The sequence below is a fragment of the Lactuca sativa genome, chromosome 1, assembly GCF_002870075.4.
Source record: "Lactuca sativa cultivar Salinas chromosome 1, Lsat_Salinas_v11, whole genome shotgun sequence".
Lineage (NCBI taxonomy): Eukaryota > Viridiplantae > Streptophyta > Magnoliopsida > Asterales > Asteraceae > Lactuca > Lactuca sativa.
Genome location: NC_056623.2, coordinates 35,193,426 through 35,216,474, shown reverse-complemented (window position 1 = coordinate 35,216,474; position 23,049 = coordinate 35,193,426). Strand labels below are relative to the sequence as shown.

The following is a 23,049-nucleotide window of genomic DNA, read 5'->3' as shown; positions in this document are numbered from 1 at the left end:
TAGCACTTTAAAGTGCCATTTATATGAATCTATTTCATCACATTCACTGATGTTGAATGGCATATTGAAACTTTTGATACATGTTGTTCCAAATCTTGCTTTAATCATATAATGACTTTACTACTCATACATTGTGTTGCTTTCCCTCGGGTAAGATAACTTCTTGGCAGTTCTATGTAGATTTACACTTGTAAAACTATGTTTAGAAGTTTTAGTTTCATATCAGAATGATATGCTTCCAAATTTTGAGAAGTTACAACCACATATAATTATAAGAACATACAAATGAAATTAATCAAGACATTATTATGTTTGTAATCTCAAAATATATTTCAAATACGTCATCATATCTTACTTCTCATTTGGAAACCCACTAAACCGCAATGATTTCTCAAACTCAGTAGTTCAAATGATAGAACCATTATTAGTTTTTACAACTTAATCCAATATGATATTCTAAGAAATGATCATATGATTCCAAATTTTGAATACTCATATTTCCATTCATAGTCCTTTCAACTTCACGTCACACACATCTTTGTGAATTGATCCAAAGGGCTTAGTTGTCCTTTCAATGGAATTGAAAGATTGATGTGTAACTTTGATTCAACACAAGTGTTGCATCCATATTTTGACTTATATGAAAGTGAAGTATGTTTTCAAGTTTGATTAACCTTCTTAATGTGTCAATATTAACATGTCCAAATCTATCATGTCACACATTAGAAATTTAAGCAAGTAAGCACAAGAGTTTCCAACTCATTGATATTAGGCTCATTAGCCAATATATGGAATTTAAATATTCCACCATCCGCATAGACCTTGCCTACAAACATACCTTTTTAGCTTAGTACAGACTTATTGGACTAAAAAAATCCATGTTTGTTCAACAACCATCCAAACACTAAGTTCTTCATAATCCATGGAACATACAACAAATCATTAAGTGTTAGCTCTTTTCTATGTGATACAATTTATGAAATGTTTTAAACACTAAATTTAAGTGTTTAGAATCATAATTTTAGGAATAAATTTTTGCCTCAACTTGGACAACCTTATAATTCTTGAGTCACTCCTTCTTTGAGCACACATATAGTGTAGCACCCATAACAATCCAACACTCAATGGAGTTAGCATCCATAGAGTTTACTTAGAAAATCATTCCACTTTGGATGGTGACATATCTAAAATCATTTATACACTAATTATAAATGTTTAGAATTCTAATTTCCAGAAAATATGTTTGCCTCTTGCTTGGACAAAACTCAACATAATTAAAAATCTTTATTTGAACAATTTTGAAACTTGATTTCTGATGTAGAAATTCTAAAACTTGATTTCTCATGCAGAAAATTGATGCATAAATTATGATATTAGAAAATCTGTTGTTTTATTTCAACAAAACTATCTAAAATGTGATGTTTTTAAGTAAAACCAAGCTACTTTTTCATTTTTCCAGGCTGTTTTTCAGGAATACCAAGTTGTTTTCTGATTTCCAAAGTTATTTTACATAAAATTGAAGTTATTTTTGACTAAAGAAAGCGTTTTTGTTTTTCACAAAACAATGCAGTCTGTTTAAGACTGCTTTAGCCCCACTTAAACCTGTAAAAAATGCAATCTAAGTTCATAGTCCAGTAGCCCTATCTCTCAGCTTTCTAGGGACTACTTTCATAATTTCATACGAATTTTCTACAATTTATTATGAATTTTACAAAACTGTGTATCATAGCTGCTAAAAACCTAACCAGTTAGTGGAAACCGTATTTTTCATCCTAGTTAGGGTTGTTTCCAGCTTTTGGCCAAAATTAATGAAATGATGTAGACTCGTATACCAAACTTTTAGAATTGGTTTCAACAAAAATTGAGCATCCATGACAATGTTATGATTTTTCAAAGATTGTGACACATTAGAGCATTTCATAGCAACACGTAAATTGTGTTTTTAAGTTAAGCTAGCTTCTTAACCCATTAGCTACTTAATGGAATCAGTACCTAAGCTGGAAAATTTGATACTTAACAAAAAAATGTCTTAATGAATTAATGACTAAATGTGCTTCAAAATCACAAAACAATCCATTTTTTATGAAAATCGTACAGTATCAAAATAATGCAAGTAAAATTGTTTCCGATTTCTAGTTCAATTCGTACAAGCGAATTTTGTTTTAAGATTCTAGGAATAATATTATGTTTATGTACGAAAAACAAACAAGAAAACATGAAAAAAAAAATTGAGGCATGTGTTTAACACATTGTCCTTAAAAGAAATTCGCTCACTACCGGATGTTTGTTTCCCAGGATACAATAGTTTAAAGTGGTTATTCTAGACCATCCGAACCCTCAATAGGCCTAGATTTTACCTTCGATATAACAAGAAAATGAAGAAGACAAAAATGAAGAAGAAGAGATTTTGGTTGCATTCTTGGCCTGTCTCAACCTGTTGAATGAAGATTCTACCCTAAGTCCACAACCAAACAAGGAACAAGAAATGAGGCTAAATCAATCATTCTATGGCTATACAATCCTAATCACATATAACTTTGAAAGCATAGACTTAACAAATAACTAAGTCGATAGCAATTCCAAGTAGTACATGGCATCCAATTCTACTGAGCTATATGGCATTACACAAATCAAGCAATTCTATGATATGGTTCCTGAAGGTATCCTTAGCTTTAATCTAGAATGCAGTTTACACATCAAGCATACTAATCACAACACATAAGTATGGGTAACTTGGGAAAAACTTACTTGAGCTCGGCTGATTGCACGCATTGCACTCCACCTTTTACTTAAAAGAATCTTTTTCAAAAATCCATATTCTTTTTCTTATCAAGGCTTTGATACCAACTTGTAACGACCCAAAACCAGTGCCAAAATTTTCATTTTAAAACATTAATTTCCATTCATTGATTGTATCAAAAACCATCATTCATTACAATATTCCAAAACGTCAGTGTACAAAATATCATGTGCGGAAATCATAGGTGGAGGATGTTGTGCTATTACTTTGGGCCTTTCCCTTTGGAATTGGAGGTACCTGTAACCATAAACGCAAATTGTAAGCATAAAGCGTAGTGAGCTTCCCAAACTACCACATACAACATACATATCAAATAACAACATGTAGCTGTGTCACGTCCGTATCAACCCTCGGGTCCATATCAACCCGAATTACAACATATAGTTATGTCGGATCCGTATGAACCCCCGGGTCTGTATCAATCCCAATTCCGTAATAACTTCAATCCCATATAGCGCAATGCATAAAACATATAAGCACAACAAAATCATACGATAACATGAAATCCTACTCATATAATACAGTGGGTTGGCCTTGGTACCTTCGGCTTACTTAGGGTGGTGAGAAGACTCACGTCACAGACAGGCGAAAAGCTGAACTGACATGTTGCTCCGAAAATCACACTACCGATCACCTTTACAAATAAAACCCATCAAAACTTAGGCTACCATCCAAATACCTAATATGCCCTTAGGTCAAAGTCAACCGAGTTAATCGGGTTGAATCAGTCAGTACGCGGGGAGTACTCCTCATGTACGCGGGGCGTACCTTGCAGTTGAGCGGAGGATGGGCGCTGACCTCGTACGCTCAATGTACCCTTCGATACGCCCTACGTATGAGGTTGCTTGCCAACTTCTTAACCAAGTGCTAAATCTCTTAAGCACCAATGTCCAAACTTCAGATCTAGGTCATATGAGATGTCCTAAGCCATAAAGTTTCCAACTTTATGGCCTAGCATAACTAATAAGTCCTTTAAACCAAAAAGCCATAGCCTCTTAACCCATTAAGACCATATAGCACATGCATGGGGAAAAACTAGTGACCAAGAACTCAACTTTATGACTTAACAACCCTAAGAACCCCTGAAAGGACAACTCAAATGCCTTGGAGTACCTCCTACTCACAAAGGCTAAGTTTGGGATAAAAAAGGAAACGACTTGAGCAAAACTAGATCAAAGAGGTTTTATCATCAAGTTTGAAGCTTTTTACCTCCATAAGCTGCACAAGGGGGGCTAACTGCTGAATCCAAAGCCTTGAGTACAACACCACCACTTCAATGATCTTCCTTTTACTCCAAGAGCTCCAAAATTGCACCAAAATGGCTCAAACAAGCTTCACAAGCACAGGCACTCTTAGGGTTTTCGAGATAAGGAGAGAAGCTAAAGGTAAAAAGGTGCTTGAGGCCATAAGTGAGCTTAAATAGGGTCCAAAATCTAAATTTTAGGGTTTTCCCTCTGATTGCGTACGCTCAACGTTCTAAGGCGCTCCGGAGTACGCCCTGCGTACTCCTAAGGTCTTCAAATTTACAAAATTTCCATTAGGGACTAAACTTGCAAAATTAACATAATTCAAGGGTAAAAACGAATACTTGAAATCTAGGTGTTTCACTTCGTATGGTGAACTTAGGTGGTTCACGCTATTTGGATCGTTTGAGGAGTCTATGTGGGAGACTCAGACTTCTAGCTTAATGTGAGTTTTTTCACTATGTTATGTGTAACATTAGATGTCCATTGAGTGGTATGATGTCAGTGTGATTGAAAGACTATAGTTAGACCATAACATTATATGAAAGACTATAGTTAGACTATAACATTGTATGAAAGACTATTATTAGATTATAACATTGTGTAAAAGACTATAGTTAGACTATAGGAATGCATATGGAAGACTATAGTTGGAGTATAGCATTTGTATGAGTGATTATATTTAGACTATAACATTTGTATTTTGTGAGACTATATTTGAACTATAACATTCGCAAGGGTATGCATTGTATATGTAGTGGAATATTTAGTATACTGGAGAACTCACTAAGTTTTGTGCTCACGTTTAAAGTTAAATATTTTCATATTGTTCTGGTGAGAAATGAAAGGGAGCAACGTGACTATACTTGCATCTGGTTGATCATGTTTTTGAGACTTTCGCTATTGTACCTTTGTTAATATGTTTTATGATGATTGAAACAATGAATATTATGTTCCTTTTTGTGAAAATGGTATTGGGTTGTTTAAATCTTATTTTAAAAAGAAAAATTTTGTTGAAAATTTGGGAAGTTACATGTGGATGTTTCCACTAACACTTGTCACCCCTCTAATTTTTAAAATATTTTGTAAAATAATATTTTCATTCAGAAATGGCTAGCGTCGCAGCTTGTTGCTCGTTTGTCTTCCGTCGATATGTATTAAACACTGTTTTTTTATTAATCTATTTATAATTTATAAAAAAAAAACTTTGTAAAATAATACTTTCAACCCGTCCATTTTGTGAACTTTCATGTTTATCTCACGTAGTATGCATAATTTGATTTTCTTTAATAACTTTTGTTTGTTAACGTAAAAAACTAATTTTTACGTGCTTATTTCTATATATTTGTCGATATATATTCGAGGTGGTCAACATTTTGTCTTAAATTTAGAAATTTCGTTCATTAATTAAAAAAAAACTTTATTTTTTCATGTACACGTCTGTATGTATTCGAGTATGTCTACGTTTTAACGGATTTTTTTTATTTTACATTTCCATACTTATTTTTATTTATGCTTTCTACGCATGAGTCAAGATACATGTAATATGTTTTAAATTATTTGAATTTCCGTTCGTTAACTTACAAAAAATTCTTATTTACTTATTTTTATATACGAGTCCGTATAAATTTCTGTTCTTTACATTTTCGTGTTTATTGTTATGTATGTTTGTATGAATTTAGTCACATATAATACATGTTTATTCGATTATATATTGGAGTTAGTCAGCCATACCGATATTGTATTTTTATCCACCGACAAATGTAACGATACCTAAATTTAATTAATACAATTGTCAAAATTTAACTTACAAAACATCATGACGACACACAAAATCTTAATCACTAATTAATTACTATAATATTATCGTTTAGTTCGTGTTGCTGCTCTATTTCAAAATTATGATAAATAGTATAAATAAAAAGAATGATAAAAAAGACTAAGAAATTTTAACACAAATATCCAATCATAGAATAAATGTTTAACGTACTATAATCAATATCATCTTAGCAAAATAATTAGGTTTTAAAGACCAAATATAAATAATAAAACAATTTATCAGATGATAGCCTCCATTTTTCCAATCAAATATCGACCTTAAACTCTTTTTGTTGTACTTGTCACATTTGTGAGCGTGGTTGTATTTGAAGTTGAGTGAATTTCTAAATATTATTCCTCGCTAGGTTGATCAATATTAACATTTTGGTTCGAAGAAGGGTTTTGGAATTGAATCCGTGGTATTCGATAGTCGGTTGTCTAGCTTGATCATTGGAAAGATATACTTATTTAATTTGAGTTGTTGAATTTTATCCAATGACATGCATGACTCTACTATTAATTAATGTTGTGGGATAAACTTAAGGTGGCACCTCATGTTGAATTGAAGGTTAAGATTTTAAACCATATATAAACCAATCCCTTGAAACAAATGATTTAGGTAGATCATATATAATCTAATATAATATGTGATAAAGTCGCAATAATCCGGCGAAATCAAAATGTTTTTAATTTAAAAACAAAAAGAAATAACATTTGAACTGAATACGTCGAGGGACGTCCACGTGTCCAACTTAAACCCATTTCACCCACTCTACAATCCCTGTTCTTACAACACGAAAATCGAGGGAGCAGTGCCTTACGTGCCCCTCCTCCATTGCCAAAACTGGGCACGTACCTGAGCCTCATTGGTTGTTTCAAATGGCCGAGTTAGGCACGTATCGGATCCGCATTGGTTGCATCCGATCGCTGACCCCACAAGATACTTCCTGTTACGTTTCCCTTTCCCTTAAACGGCTAAATTCCAATCACCTATCACCTATCTGTGCTGTTCCAACCAGTGTCGTCACACGTGTTGCTTTTCTCTCACACACGCGGCCGATTCACCGGAGATGTCTTTATATACTGTACCCCCCATCTCCGAAAAATCATTCAATTATGTTATAAGCAAAAAACGACACCGAGATTAATTATATTCAAAAAGAAAGGATTTTGGATTAACGTGTGGATATGGATGTGAGGTACACCAGACACGGCGGTTTCGGTGGTGGTGGTGGTGGTGGTTGTGTTGCGAGGCACGTTGGTGGTGGGTTGTATGACATATCGATGGTGGACAGGATGATGCTCAAGTTCAGACCAATTGCACCAAAACCGGTGGCTTCTGGGTCGGGTTCCGGTGACTCCACGATGGAGAAGGGTGGTAAAAGTGGCGGAGTGAAGAGGAAGTACGTTAGGGTGAAGGGAAACAACAGGAATAAGGATAATGAAGTTAAAGAAAGAAAGGTGTCAACGTCATCGTTTCAGCCCAGGGAAGTAGTTTCCAGTGGTGGTGACGCGATGGTGACGCTGTCGTTGATGCCGGAGACGCCAGATCGGAAGGAGAATTCACCGGCCAACTCTACGTCGAGTGAAAACCTCGATAATATTCTCCCCGTCAAGAAGATATCATCCCCGATCTGGTTAAGCTTCAAGAACAGCAATGAAACACCGCCGGAGAGACAGCAAACGGTACTGTCGTCCGTGAAGGTGGAATGGGTGGCCGAGACGTTTGTAGACAAGGGGTGGGTAAGGTGGACGGAGATGGAGAGTGACACATGTCCGGGGTTCATATCGGACGGGGAAGACAGGGTGGTGTGGACGAACAAGGCGTATAGGGAGATGGCTGGAGGCGAGGAGGTGGTGGTGGTTCTGGTAAGGAAGGAGGGTATGGGTTACCCTTACCCGGCGGCGTTCACGTGCAGTGTGAGGGTCACGTGCCGGCGTGGTACGAATTCTTCAACCCTAACGGTGCCGTGTGACGCGTGGAGGATGGGTGGTGGATATGCATGGAGATTAGACGTTAAAGCTGCACTTTGTTTGGGTCGTTAAAAATTAACATGTCCGGTTAATTAAAATAGTTACTAGATAATCGACGAGATTTTGGGACGTTGTCACGCTTGTATGATCGTTCAATTAAGAAAGTTTGAGTGATCTTATGTATCATAATTGACAACACCACGGGGTCACCATGATTTTGAGTTTAGGTCTTATATTTGAATGTTATATATTGAAATTCAACGAGACTTTGGGTCATAAAAATGCCTTGCGAAACAAAATCAGTCACCTTGTTAATTACTAAAGTTTTTATCTTTTTCTAAAGTGAGATCCATAATCTTTCTCATATGTTTAAGTTATGTGTTATATATATTTTTTTATAAAACTGTAAATAGTGTGTGGTTTATATATATATATATATATATATATATATATATATATATATATATATATATATATATATATATATATATATATATATATATATATATATATATATATATATATATATATATATATATATATATATGGGTTTTGGTTCCAAACTTGAAAAGATTAGATTAATGATCCTTTGGCTTGAGGATTTGATTCATATTCAAATTAAAAGAGGATTTGACAAATTAAAAAGACTAATTTGTATTGGATTAGTGTCTAAGTCAATAACTATTTTGGTATGTACTTGACCCGATGGTGCATGGTCCTTTTGGGTTGCCTTCACCAAAGCAACTTGATATGATGAATTATGAAGAGAAAGGATTAAATATGATTTATTAATATATTATGAGAATAATATATTAAAGGAGAAATCATATTGTTTAATTAATATTAGTCAAGAATTAATAAAAATTAAGTTTGTGACTAAAAGAGATTAATTAAACTTAAGGGACTAGAATTGTAATTATAAGATAATTGCAATTGGGCCATGGATTGCCTTATATTATAAGGTTGGACGAATTCTATAGGGAAACCCATTAGAAATCGTCCAATGCCTTTAAGGAAAGGATTCCATGAATAGCATAGGGCTTAAGCATCCAAATTAAGGTTTCCTTGTTAGATAACCCTAATAGCCTTACTATATATAGAACCCTTATGCTTCAAAAACGTGGTGAACTTGTTCTCTAGGGTTTCCACACGTTTTTGAGAGCCTCCTTCTCTTCTCTTCTTCATCCTCTTGCTCTTGGTGTTTGTGAACCATTAGAGGATTGCCATTTGTGACTCTAAGCTTTCTAAAGTCATTACAAGAAGGATTTGAGATTGTTATTGCTACATAACAATCAAGGTATGATCTAAACCCTAATTCATATGTTATATTGATTATCAGATCCTAGATCTAGGGTTTATAGTCTTGGATGAATTGCATGTACAATAGAGAAACCTAGATCCAAGCATTAGGGTTTGTATGAGCACATATGATGTTCTTATAGCCAAAACCCATCAGTGGTATCAGAGCCTTGATTGGTTTCTATTGTATTGATGCATTATGTAGCTGAAAATCGTATTCTGGCTTACTGTTCGACCTGACTCGGCGAGTCACTACTTGGACTCGGCGAGTTCCAAAGTGTGACTCGGCGAGTCGGAGCGTCAGACAGAGGAAATTTAGGATTTCGTTGTTGTTTTGCTTAAGGATAATTACCATATTCGTTTTAAACCTATAAAATACAATTTTTATTGTTTCTTAAAGAATATCCTTGCCAAAACACAAAATAATTACCAATTGATTAGATAATAACTTCCTTATATGATAAAGATTGAATTATTTGTATTAATTGGGTAACTTATTTTGCAAGAAATTGAAATTAGGTCAAATATAGATAATGACAAAATTAATTGTTTAATTTATATTATTTTTTATTTGATCCTTGTGTTATGAAAAGTTTCAAATTTTCCCCTTTAGGTTTTATAGTTTAAATTTGAACTCAAAAGTTTAGTTTTGAAATTTAAATAGTTGAAACCCTAATGTTTTGAAAAGGTTTCAAAACTTGCCCTCACGTTTTGAAATTTAAATTTTGATTAAAAGTTTAATTTTGATGTATATTTAAATCTTAAACCTAGATGTTTTGAAATGTTTCAAAACTTGCCCTCAAGTTTTGGAATTTAAAAGTTGATTAAAGGTTTAATTAAGAATGTTAAATTCTGAAACCCTAGTATTGTTTTGAAAAGTTCAAATCACACCCTTATGGTTTTATTAATTAATTAAGGTGTATAATTAAAAGAGGTTTAATAAATCCATAAAAGTTTTGGTTTACAATTTAATTGAATTAAAAGTATAATTGTTAAATTAGCCCACCTAGTATTTTAAAAGTGTAAAATACACCTTCTACTATATATAACATTAAAAGTTTAACATTATATATATGTATGAGTAAAAGTCAGTCTTACCGTTAGTAGGCCTCCTTCACGAAGCTGGTCTATAAGGGGTGTGTAAGGAAATTGCCTATAAAATGGCGATTGAATGGGTATCCACTCTTACCCACCGCACTCTTGACTAGTGGAGGGTCGTTAGCCGAACGGGTAGGATAGGACAAAACCTTCCATTATAAGTATAATGAAGTACAAAAGTAACTAAATGTTTTACAAATTCTCAATCTTAGTTACTTAGGCAAAAGTGAATTGATGCAATTCCATGAAATTACACTTTGTACCCTTGCGAAGACGTTAATGGAGCGTATGTGGTTTACCGGCACACTAAATGATTCTAAGAAAAGGTAGCAAAGGGTGACTCGATGTTTGTCATAGTTCGGTGGAGCGTGTGTGGTTTACCGGCACATCGAATAGGTGACTGTAACATGTGAGGGCACCATGTAAATTTGCATGGTTATTCACACCCGCTTTGTGATCCTCGGCATCCCAGTCACAAACTAGAGGGGCATATCGAGATTTAAACATGCCATTGAAATGTTCAATGAATCTCAAAGGATCTAGGAGTTTTCATAGATTTAAAACTGTAACACCCCAAAGTTTGGAAAGCCAAGAAAAGAAAGAAAACCTCAAGTTTAGGGGAGACTCGGCGAGTCCATGGAGGGACTCGGCGAGTCCGAGCGGGATCCGGGTTGTGGTGAAAGCGACCGACTCGGCGAGTCGGCCAAGGAGACTCGACGAGTTGGGTCTGATCGAGGAAAACCCTAAATCCGGGACTTGGAGCCTATTTAAGCGTCTCATTCTCTTTCCTAGGGTTCCCTTACTGCCTTTCTACCTCAGAACACCAAACCCTAGCCGCCATATCCGTTTTTGAGCTAGATCTTGCCTTGAAGAGTGCACTAAAGCTTGGAGGAGGAAGAAAGACCTTGGAGGTGCAAGAAGGGACTGTAGATCTGGAATTGAGGAGTCATTTCAGACCAATTGGAGGTAATAAGCTGTTGCTTGGACTCCCTTTGCATCTAGATCTATTCTTATGTGTGAGTTTTGGTCATTATTGGTATGATATGTAACCATTTCGAGTTGGAGGTTCAGATCTGAGGTTGCTACCTCAGATCCATGTTGGTTTTGGTCATGAATCCCCTAAAGTATCAGCCCTTGGTATGTTGAAGAGGCATGTTTGCCATAAACCCTAGTTTAGTGTGTTTTGAGCATAGATCTCTCAATCTACACGTAAAGTTTGCCACTTTACGTGGGGAATAGGCCCTAGAAGTATAGATCTATGAGTTGGAAGCTCTGTTTGGCTCGAAAAGCCACTGCATGGATTGAGGACTGGATAGACTCGGCGAGTCCTTCGAGTGGACTCGGCGAGTAGCTTGAAGATGAGGAGGAACTCGACGAGTAGGATGAACAGCTCGTCGAGTCGGATGAAGTTAGGCATGGACTCGGCGAGTTGGATGAACAACTCGACGAGTTGGTTGAAGATTGTCTAGGACTCGGCGAGTCTGTTCTTGGACTCGGCGAGTCAGATCGCGAAACCCTAAACCCTTTGAGTTGAGACTCGAATCAATGAGTCGAGTGGTGACTCAGCGAGTTGGACAGGTCAGGACTTGGAACTAGTTGGAATCGGCGAGTCATGGACTGACTCGGCGAGTCGGGTCGCGAATAAGAAAGACCCTGAGCTTATGAACTCGGCGAGTCTTTAGGAAGACTCGGCGAGTAAGGTTGACCTGGAAGGTTGACTTTAACCAGAGTTGACTTAGTTGACTGTCAGATTAAGTGTTATATGTATATTGATAGCTCGGAGAGCTAGAGGAGCAGCGGTTCAGGGGATTGTCGAGTAGCAGCCAGAGGTTTATCAGCAGGGCTCAGCAGTTCAGGTGAGTCTCCTTCCAGTAGGAATGGGTCTAAGGCCACAATGCCGGCCCGTTTAGCTAGCAGTAGTTTTCGGATGTTGATCTGATATAGTAGTTAGTATGTTGATGCCTTCTTGGCTCAGACAGGATTTATGTGTTATGTGTTCCGGGCTACGGCCCGAAGTAGTATGCAGTATACGTGTGTTCATGCTAGTTGATATGTTTATGTTATGTTCTGTTCAGTTAGCCCGGACTTCGGTCCGATGCAGGGGACAAGGTCCCAGTTAGCCCGGACTTCGGTCCGATGCAGGGGACAAGGTCCCAGTTAGTCCGGACTTCGGTCCGATGCAGGGGACAAGGTCCCAGTCAGTTTCCGGACTTCGTTCCGATGCAGGGGGCAAGGCCCCAGTTAGCCCGGACTTCGGTCCGATGCAGGGGACAAGGTCCCAGTTAGTCTGGACTTCGGTCCGATGCAGGGGACAAGGTCCCAGTCAGTTTCCGGACTTCGGTCCGATGCAGGGGGCAAGGCCCCAGTTAGTCCGGACTTCGGTCTGATGCAGTGGGCAAGGCCCAATATGTTCTTTATATGTTTTTGTGTGGTATGTGGTAGATTGGGGGAGCTCACTAAGCTTCGTGCTTACGGTTTTCAGTTTTGGTTTCAGGTACTCGGTTTTCAAAAGAGGAGCTCGGGAAGATTGCAGAGCACACACCATAGTCAGTTAGCCTGGGAATGTTTGACTCTGATAATGATATTATGTTTTGAATTTAATACTCAAAAGTTATGTTTGACTTATGATACGTTGTTATAAATCTATTTTTAGTAATGTTTAAAAGAATTTTTTTTAGTCATGATTTTTGGGTCGTTACAAGTTGGTATCAGAGCCTTGGTTTGAGGGATTCGGGCGCACTCCTGAGTGTGTTTGAACTCAAACTAAGGAAGTGGAATATAGTTTTCAAAAGAAAAATCGTAGTTACAAAAGAATTTTGAGAAAAGAAAACAATTTTTAGAGAAAGCAAAAAGAGTTTTGAAAAGAGAAAAGGGTGTGGTGCATGCAATCAGCCGAGCTCAAGTAAGTACTCCCAATTTACCCATACAAGTTATATTATGATTATCAGTATCGGTTTCAGTTTCAGTTTCAGTTCCAGCTTCAGTAGAACAGCATGCTAGAATAGGACTAAGGATCTAGGATGATGCCTTATGTGCCTGCTTTATGTGTTCAGCTTTATAAGAATTGCATGCTAGTATTGAGTAGACAGCAGTAGGATAGCCTGTTTAGGTTATGCCTGGTAGCACGAGCTTAGCATTGTATGCTAGTGTAGTTTCTCGTTATGAGAATAGTTTTGCCTGAGTATGTCTCCTTTATCCGAATGCTGCTTGCTTTGTGCTTTGTGGGACTCCGAGTGGTGGGATTTAGCCATTAGGTGAATACGTCACATCACATGTGAGCAGGGTTGAATAATCTCAGAGTGCTGGATTTGGCCCTACTGCGCAGCTCTCGTTTGAGTCCAACCGTTGTAGGGACGAGACTTTTACTCGAAGGATTATCCGAGCCTCATTACATGTGATGGTATTCAGGTGGTGGCTAATTGGCATAACAAGGAGGCCTTCAGCAGCTGAGGACTGGTTTGAGTAGAGTCAGAGATTCCCTAGGGCAAGCCTAGGATGAGAGTAGCAGAGATCAGTTGAAGAGTAAAGGGGACTTGGTGGAGTTGAGGTAACTCTTGAGGAAAGTACGGATAGATGTGGAAGGTAGTAGGGGCCCATACTACTGAAAGCAGAGGATCCGTATTCGATTCAAGAGGGGCCGAGGCAAAATCAAGGAACCAGTAGAGTATGCGAGAAATTCCTCAGCAGTAGTATGTAAATTGATCAGGATTTTGTTATATATTTTCAGCATGGTGACGTTGCGCGAGATACCAGTTAGCAGTTCAGGTGTCGAGGAGGGGTCTGGCTCGGGCTTTAGAGCCGGGCAGCTTGATGATCAGATGAGGGATTTCATTTCCGCAGAGATTACGCGCAACATCATTGATCAGACTCCAGTGATTTTCGGTTCGGTTAGAGAGGCCATTGTGGAGCTCATGGACAGTCATCTTGAGGCCTTTAAGGGCGGGTTAGTTTCAGGACAGATTGGGGCTCGTCTAGGTCCCGAATCTTATGGAGTTCAGGGATCCATCAGGGAGGGAGATCCCATTTCTAGTTCCTGCCATCAGGGGGCAGGGGTGAGTGGGGAATTCTGTCTCCAAGAGAGACCATTGCATGGTTGGATAGTTGAGGAAGTTTCGCGAGCCATTCGCGAGGATCTGCCCGACATGGTCGTGAGGATCACTGATAGATTGATAGCGAGGCTTCAGGATCAGACATCTGTTGTTCAGTTAGCAGGCGTTGCCGTTGGGGTAACGCAGGAGCGAGAGTCGGGCAGGGAGTCAGAAGGGAAAAGGAAAATTGATGAGACTCAGGTAGCCACAGGTTCGGGTAAGAGGCCCAAGGGTCCAGATTTGAGGACGAGGAACTATCAGAGCCGCAGTCGATGCGGGAAGTGCGGAAGGACGCACATGGGTGTGTGTAGGCGTAGAAGTGGTGGCGATGCTGGGTGTTTCAAGTGCGACCAGATTGGTCATTTTAGCAAAGACTGTGTTGTTACCATCGCCCAGGGGCTTGATCCGTTATGTTTCCATTGCAGTCAGAGGGGCCACAAGAAGGCCCACTGTCCGAGTTTGTATCCAGCAGGGCAGGTGCCAGCTCCTGCCCTTGGGACTTCGAGTACCGCCAGCAGTTGTCGAGGCCGGGCAAGGGTGCCTACGGCTCAGAGCCGAGTTTTCCGGTAGATTTCTGCAGGGATTCGAGCAGCACTGAGTAATGAAGGTACGTAACTTTTGTTTTTCTGTCAGCTTATGTCATGATTATATTGTTATGGTTCTGCATCAAATTGTGGTATAAGTGTTGTGTTATAGTGTGGCTTGCTTGTGATTATGTTATATGCCATTTGCATACCTCGGATAATTGGTTGGTAGTTAGGGGATGTGCTCTTATGGAGAAGGTTTCGGAGGATGCAGTAACTGTAGCATGGTTGAGAGAGATTTGGTTCGTTTCACTAGTTCGGAGTGGTTAGTGATTGGGATGGATTGGTTAAATTCCTACCTGGCAGGCTTGGGTTCCCTAGTAGATGTTCCGGAATGGTAGTGAAGATCAGGATCTCTTTTGAGTGTGAATCAGCAAGGGGTAAGTAGGATCGAAGTGGGGGAGAACCCTCCGAGTATTCATGGATAAGAGACACGTAGACCCAGAATGAGTGCGCAGCCTCCGAGAAGAAATGGTAGTAGCATAGTGATGGATGGATTGAGAAGTTCAGAATTGGGAGTTCGAGAACTTTTCCCAGCAGCTAGTTCATGTAATCGAGATGGTTAGAAGCTGGTTGGGAATCCAGGAATGGAGGACCACCTGTCGGACGCATGAGAGTCGGAATGAGGATCCTGAGAACGGGTATCAAGAGATGTTTTCGTATTAGTAGCCAGTGTCTGAGGCGGCATGCAGGTTGCGTAGATTCAGGAGTTGGGAGGTTGGAAACTTCCCAACAATAACTTCTTGTATCCGGACTAATAGACGGTTGGTTTGGGAACCAAGCCGAAGAATTCCTCGACGAAGCGCTAAGTATATCAAGGATATAAGATGTCAAGGATGATGCAGAATTCAAAGATTGAGGGCTGGTTTGAAAAATCGGGATGAGGAATCACTAGCGGAACTAGGGATAGTCAGGATGTCCTCGGGATAGAGTAGTAGTAGTGGTGTTGTAAGTCTGCGGGGGTAGCCGTAGCATTCACTAGTAGCCATATAGTACTAGAGAGTTGTAAGTCCGCGAGCGTAGTCGCAGCCTTTATCAGATTGGTAGGTGGCATGAGCGCGTGTTGGACGCGGAAAAGTAGTAGTACCCACCAGTTCTAGTGCAGCAGTGAGGATATGGGAATCCACGGGTTAGATTTCGGATTTCCCAAATGGTTCAGTGATGGCTAAGTCAGCAATTTTGGCTATAGAACGTTGCATCAGTTATGAGATCAGAGTAGTAGTGGACCGTTGGGGTTCGGGTATGTTAAGGGCTACCGTCAGTCTGGGAGCCATCATGGTGTTAGTCGTGGAATTGATGATGTCAGGATGTGACGTATGGACCCGATCGATTGGATCGGAAGATTGTTAGAGCCGCAGTGACAGGATAACTAGTGAAAACTAGCTCCAGAGAAAGATTTTGTTCAGAAGTCGTAGAAGCGACTAAGTGAGGAGTCCCTTGACTCCACAGTTGGGTTGGAGTTCAATGTTTCAGGCAGCTCAGTGTTTCAGCCAGTCCAGTGTTTCAGGCAGCTCAGCGTTTCAAGCAGTTTAGTGTTTCAGGCATGTTCATTATTGCAGGCAGCTCAGTGTTTGGAAGGTTCAGGGTTGTGGGTCAGTAGTGTATTTGTGTTGGAATGCAAGTGCTGACGGTATAGTTGGTTGATTTGGAAATGGCAAGTACCTCTCAGCAGGATCAGTTGAGCCTTTTGCCGAGTATAAGTGATCTGTAAGGATAGCTAGGCAGGTAGCTTTTCATTCAGGAGGGAAGGCTCGAGTTAGTAGGAGATGAGTAATCAGGTGGGATAAAAGCAAGCTGGTTCCAGCAGCATCGTTTCTGTATGAGCGGCAAAATGGATAGAACAGTTATAGATAGTCGAAGTATCTTCAGGAGTCGCTGGAAGAGACTAGGAGTTTGCGATGGAGTGTAGTGACCGGTGGGAGTCCGGTAACTCAGATATCGGGAGATTGGTTAGACCAGAATAGTCTCAGTGCATCCGGTAGGCGGATGGGAGGCAGCAGGATTTTCAGTCGGAGGATGTAACGTTGAGGAAATTATGGAAAAGAGAAGGATCCAGTATGTTCCATCGGTAATGATTGACATGGTGAGTGGCTGGAGTGTCGGACAAAAGGGTGTTAGATTTTCCAGACAGAGAGTTGGAGGCAGTTCGCAGGCAGTTGATCATAGCAAACTTTGAGGACGAAGTTTAGTTTAAGTGGGGGAGAGTTGTAACACCCCAAAGTTTGGAAAGCCAAGAAAAGAAAGAAAACCTCAAGTTTAGGGGAGACTCGGCGAGTCCATGGAGGGACTCGGCGAGTCCGAGCGGGATCCGGGTTGTGGTGAAAGCGACCGACTCGGCGAGTCGGCCAAGGAGACTCGACGAGTTGGGTCTGATCGAGGAAAACCCTAAATCCGGGACTTGGAGCCTATTTAAGCGTCTCATTCTCTTTCCTAGGGTTCCCTTACTGCCTTTCTACCTCAGAACACCAAACCCTAGCCGCCATATCCGTTTTTGAGCTAGATCTTGCCTTGAAGAGTGCACTAAAGCTTGGAGGAGGAAGAAAGACCTTGGAGGTGCAAGAAGGGACTGTAGATCTGGAATTGAGGAGTCATTTCAGACCAATTGGAGGTAATAAGCTGTTGCTTGGACTCCCTTTGCATCTAGATCTATTCTTATGTGTGAGTTTTGGTCATTATTGGTATGATATGTAACCATTTCGAGTTGGAGGTTCAGATCTGAGGTTGCTACCTCAGATCCATGTTGGTTTTGGTCATGAATCCCCTAAAGTATCAGCCCTTGGTATGTTGAAGAGGCATGTTTGCCATAAACCCTAGTTTAGTGTGTTTTGAGCATAGATCTCTCAATCTACACGTAAAGTTTGCCACTTTACGTGGGGAATAGGCCCTAGAAGTATAGATCTATGAGTTGGAAGCTCTGTTTGGCTCGAAAAGCCACTGCATGGATTGAGGACTGGATAGACTCGGCGAGTCCTTCGAGTGGACTCGGCGAGTAGCTTGAAGATGAGGAGGAACTCGACGAGTAGGATGAACAGCTCGTCGAGTCGGATGAAGTTAGGCATGGACTCGGCGAGTTGGATGAACAACTCGACGAGTTGGTTGAAGATTGTCTAGGACTCGGCGAGTCTGTTCTTGGACTCGGCGAGTCAGATCGCGAAACCCTAAACCCTTTGAGTTGAGACTCGAATCAATGAGTCGAGTGGTGACTCAGCGAGTTGGACAGGTCAGGACTTGGAACTAGTTGGAATCGGCGAGTCATGGACTGACTCGGCGAGTCGGGTCGCGAATAAGAAAGACCCTGAGCTTATGAACTCGGCGAGTCTTTAGGAAGACTCGGCGAGTAAGGTTGACCTGGAAGGTTGACTTTAACCAGAGTTGACTTAGTTGACTGTCAGATTAAGTGTTATATGTATATTGATAGCTCGGAGAGCTAGAGGAGCAGCGGTTCAGGGGATTGTCGAGTAGCAGCCAGAGGTTTATCAGCAGGGCTCAGCAGTTCAGGTGAGTCTCCTTCCAGTAGGAATGGGTCTAAGGCCACAATGCCGGCCCGTTTAGCTAGCAGTAGTTTTCGGATGTTGATCTGATATAGTAGTTAGTATGTTGATGCCTTCTTGGCTCAGACAGGATTTATGTGTTATGTGTTCCGGGCTACGGCCCGAAGTAGTATGCAGTATACGTGTGTTCATGCTAGTTGATATGTTTATGTTATGTTCTGTTCAGTTAGCCCGGACTTCGGTCCGATGCAGGGGACAAGGTCCCAGTTAGCCCGGACTTCGGTCCGATGCAGGGGACAAGGTCCCAGTTAGTCCGGACTTCGGTCCGATGCAGGGGACAAGGTCCCAGTCAGTTTCCGGACTTCGTTCCGATGCAGGGGGCAAGGCCCCAGTTAGCCCGGACTTCGGTCCGATGCAGGGGACAAGGTCCCAGTTAGTCTGGACTTCGGTCCGATGCAGGGGACAAGGTCCCAGTCAGTTTCCGGACTTCGGTCCGATGCAGGGGGCAAGGCCCCAGTTAGTCCGGACTTCGGTCTGATGCAGTGGGCAAGGCCCAATATGTTCTTTATATGTTTTTGTGTGGTATGTGGTAGATTGGGGGAGCTCACTAAGCTTCGTGCTTACGGTTTTCAGTTTTGGTTTCAGGTACTCGGTTTTCAAAAGAGGAGCTCGGGAAGATTGCAGAGCACACACCATAGTCAGTTAGCCTGGGAATGTTTGACTCTGATAATGATATTATGTTTTGAATTTAATACTCAAAAGTTATGTTTGACTTATGATACGTTGTTATAAATCTATTTTTAGTAATGTTTAAAAGAATTTTTTTTAGTCATGATTTTTGGGTCGTTACAAGTTGGTATCAGAGCCTTGGTTTGAGGGATTCGGGCGCACTCCTGAGTGTGTTTGAACTCAAACTAAGGAAGTGGAATATAGTTTTCAAAAGAAAAATCGTAGTTACAAAAGAATTTTGAGAAAAGAAAACAATTTTTAGAGAAAGCAAAAAGAGTTTTGAAAAGAGAAAAGGGTGTGGTGCATGCAATCAGCCGAGCTCAAGTAAGTACTCCCAATTTACCCATACAAGTTATATTATGATTATCAGTATCGGTTTCAGTTTCAGTTTCAGTTCCAGCTTCAGTAGAACAGCATGCTAGAATAGGACTAAGGATCTAGGATGATGCCTTATGTGCCTGCTTTATGTGTTCAGCTTTATAAGAATTGCATGCTAGTATTGAGTAGACAGCAGTAGGATAGCCTGTTTAGGTTATGCCTGGTAGCACGAGCTTAGCATTGTATGCTAGTGTAGTTTCTCGTTATGAGAATAGTTTTGCCTGAGTATGTCTCCTTTATCCGAATGCTGCTTGCTTTGTGCTTTGTGGGACTCCGAGTGGTGGGATTTAGCCATTAGGTGAATACGTCACATCACATGTGAGCAGGGTTGAATAATCTCAGAGTGCTGGATTTGGCCCTACTGCGCAGCTCTCGTTTGAGTCCAACCGTTGTAGGGACGAGACTTTTACTCGAAGGATTATCTGAGCCTCATTACATGTGATGGTATTCAGGTGGTGGCTAATTGGCATAACAAGGAGGCCTTCAGCAGCTGAGGACTGGTTTGAGTAGAGTCAGAGATTCCCTAGGGCAAGCCTAGGATGAGAGTAGCAGAGATCAGTTGAAGAGTAAAGGGGACTTGGTGGAGTTGAGGTAACTCTTGAGGAAAGTACGGATAGATGTGGAAGGTAGTAGGGGCCCATACTACTGAAAGCAGAGGATCCGTATTCGATTCAAGAGGGGCCGAGGCAAAATCAAGGAACTAGTAGAGTATGCGAGAAATTCCTCAGCAGTAGTATGTAAATTGATCAGGATTTTGTTATATATTTTCAGCATGGTGACGTTGCGCGAGATACCAGTTAGCAGTTCAGGTGTCGAGGAGGGGTCTGGCTCGGGCTTCAGAGCCGAGCAGCTTGATGATCAGATGAGGGATTTCATTTCCGCAGAGATTACGCGCAACATCATTGATCAGACTCCAGTGATTTTCGGTTCGGTTAGAGAGGCCATTGTGGAGCTCATGGACAGTCATCTTGAGGCCTTTAAGGGCGGGTTAGTTTCAGGACAGATTGGGGCTTGTCTAGGTCCCGAATCTTATGGAGTTCAGGGATCCATCAGGGAGGGAGATCCCATTTCTAGTTCCTGCCATCAGGGGGCAGGGGTGAGTGGGGAATTCTGTCTCCAAGAGAGACCATTGCATGGTTGGATAGTTGAGGAAGTTTCGCGAGCCATTCGCGAGGATCTGCCCGACATGGTCGTGAGGATCACTGATAGATTGATAGCGAGGCTTCAGGATCAGACATCTGTTGTTCAGTTAGCAGGCGTTGCCGTTGGGGTAACGCAGGAGCGAGAGTCGGGCAGGGAGTCAGAAGGGAAAAGGAAAATTGATGAGACTCAGGTAGCCACAGGTTCGGGTAAGAGGCCCAAGGGTCCAGATTTGAGGACGAGGAACTATCAGAGCCGCAGTCGATGCGGGAAGTGCGGAAGGACGCACATGGGTGTGTGTAGGCATAGAAGTGGTGGCGATGCTGGGTGTTTCAAGTGCGACCAGATTGGTCATTTTAGCAGAGACTGTGTTGTTACCATCGCCCAGGGGCTTGATCCGTTATGTTTCCATTGCAGTCAGAGGGGCCACAAGAAGGCCCACTGTCCGAGTTTGTATCCAGCAGGGCAGGTGCCAGCTCCTGCCCTTGGGACTTCGAGTACCGCCAGCAGTTGTCGAGGCCGGGCAAGGGTGCCTACGGCTCAGAGCCGAGTTTTCCGGTAGATTTCTGCAGGGATTCGAGCAGCACTGAGTAATGAAGGTACGTAACTTTTGTTTTTCTGTCAGCTTATGTCATGATTATATTGTTATGGTTCTGCATCAAATTGTGGTATAAGTGTTGTGTTATAGTGTGGCTTGCTTGTGATTATGTTATATGCCATTTGCATACCTCGGATAATTGGTTGGTAGTTAGGGGATGTGCTCTTATGGAGAAGGTTTCGGAGGATGCAGTAACTGTAGCATGGTTGAGAGAGATTTGGTTCGTTTCACTAGTTCGGAGTGGTTAGTGATTGGGATGGATTGGTTAAATTCCTACCTGGCAGGCTTGGGTTCCCTAGTAGATGTTCCGGAATGGTAGTGAAGATCAGGATCTCTTTTGAGTGTGAATCAGCAAGGGGTAAGTAGGATCGAAGTGGGGGAGAACCCTCCGAGTATTCATGGATAAGAGACACGTAGACCCAGAATGAGTGCGCAGCCTCCGAGAAGAAATGGTAGTAGCATAGTGATGGATGGATTGAGAAGTTCAGAATTGGGAGTTCGAGAACTTTTCCCAGCAGCTAGTTCATGTAATCGAGATGGTTAGAAGCTGGTTGGGAATCCAGGAATGGAGGACCACCTGTCGGACGCATGAGAGTCGGAATGAGGATCCTGAGAACGGGTATCAAGAGATGTTTTCGTATTAGTAGCCAGTGTCTGAGGCGGCATGCAGGTTGCGTAGATTCAGGAGTTGGGAGGTTGGAAACTTCCCAACAATAACTTCTTGTATCCGGACTAATAGACGGTTGGTTTGGGAACCAAGCCGAAGAATTCCTCGACGAAGCGCTAAGTATATCAAGGATATAAGATGTCAAGGATGATGCAGAATTCAAAGATTGAGGGCTGGTTTGAAAAATCGGGATGAGGAATCACTAGCGGAACTAGGGATAGTCAGGATGTCCTCGGGATAGAGTAGTAGTAGTGGTGTTGTAAGTCTGCGGGGGTAGCCGTAGCATTCACTAGTAGCCATATAGTACTAGAGAGTTGTAAGTCCGCGAGCGTAGTCGCAGCCTTTATCAGATTGGTAGGTGGCATGAGCGCGTGTTGGACGCGGAAAAGTAGTAGTACCCACCAGTTCTAGTGCAGCAGTGAGGATATGGGAATCCACGGGTTAGATTTCGGATTTCCCAAATGGTTCAGTGATGGCTAAGTCAGCAATTTTGGCTATAGAACGTTGCATCAGTTATGAGATCAGAGTAGTAGTGGACCGTTGGGGTTCGGGTATGTTAAGGGCTACCGTCAGTCTGGGAGCCATCATGGTGTTAGTCGTGGAATTGATGATGTCAGGATGTGACGTATGGACCCGATCGATTGGATCGGAAGATTGTTAGAGCCGCAGTGACAGGATAACTAGTGAAAACTAGCTCCAGAGAAAGATTTTGTTCAGAAGTCGTAGAAGCGACTAAGTGAGGAGTCCCTTGACTCCACAGTTGGGTTGGAGTTCAATGTTTCAGGCAGCTCAGTGTTTCAGCCAGTCCAGTGTTTCAGGCAGCTCAGCGTTTCAAGCAGTTTAGTGTTTCAGGCATGTTCATTATTGCAGGCAGCTCAGTGTTTGGAAGGTTCAGGGTTGTGGGTCAGTAGTGTATTTGTGTTGGAATGCAAGTGCTGACGGTATAGTTGGTTGATTTGGAAATGGCAAGTACCTCTCAGCAGGATCAGTTGAGCCTTTTGCCGAGTATAAGTGATCTGTAAGGATAGCTAGGCAGGTAGCTTTTCATTCAGGAGGGAAGGCTCGAGTTAGTAGGAGATGAGTAATCAGGTGGGATAAAAGCAAGCTGGTTCCAGCAGCATCGTTTCTGTATGAGCGGCAA

At 41.3% G+C, this 23,049-nt stretch overlaps 1 protein-coding gene across 1 annotated transcript; it reads left to right on the top strand.

Annotated features, from left to right (window-relative positions):
* Window positions 1–6,878: 6,878 nt before the first annotated feature.
* LOC111898188 (uncharacterized) lies at window positions 6,879–8,118 on the top strand. Its single transcript, XM_023894112.3, has one exon. It carries the CDS (start codon window positions 7,051–7,053, stop codon window positions 7,906–7,908), a length of 858 nt encoding a protein of 285 aa, XP_023749880.1. The 5' UTR covers window positions 6,879–7,050; the 3' UTR covers window positions 7,909–8,118.
* The last annotated feature ends 14,931 nt before the right edge of the window (window positions 8,119–23,049 follow it).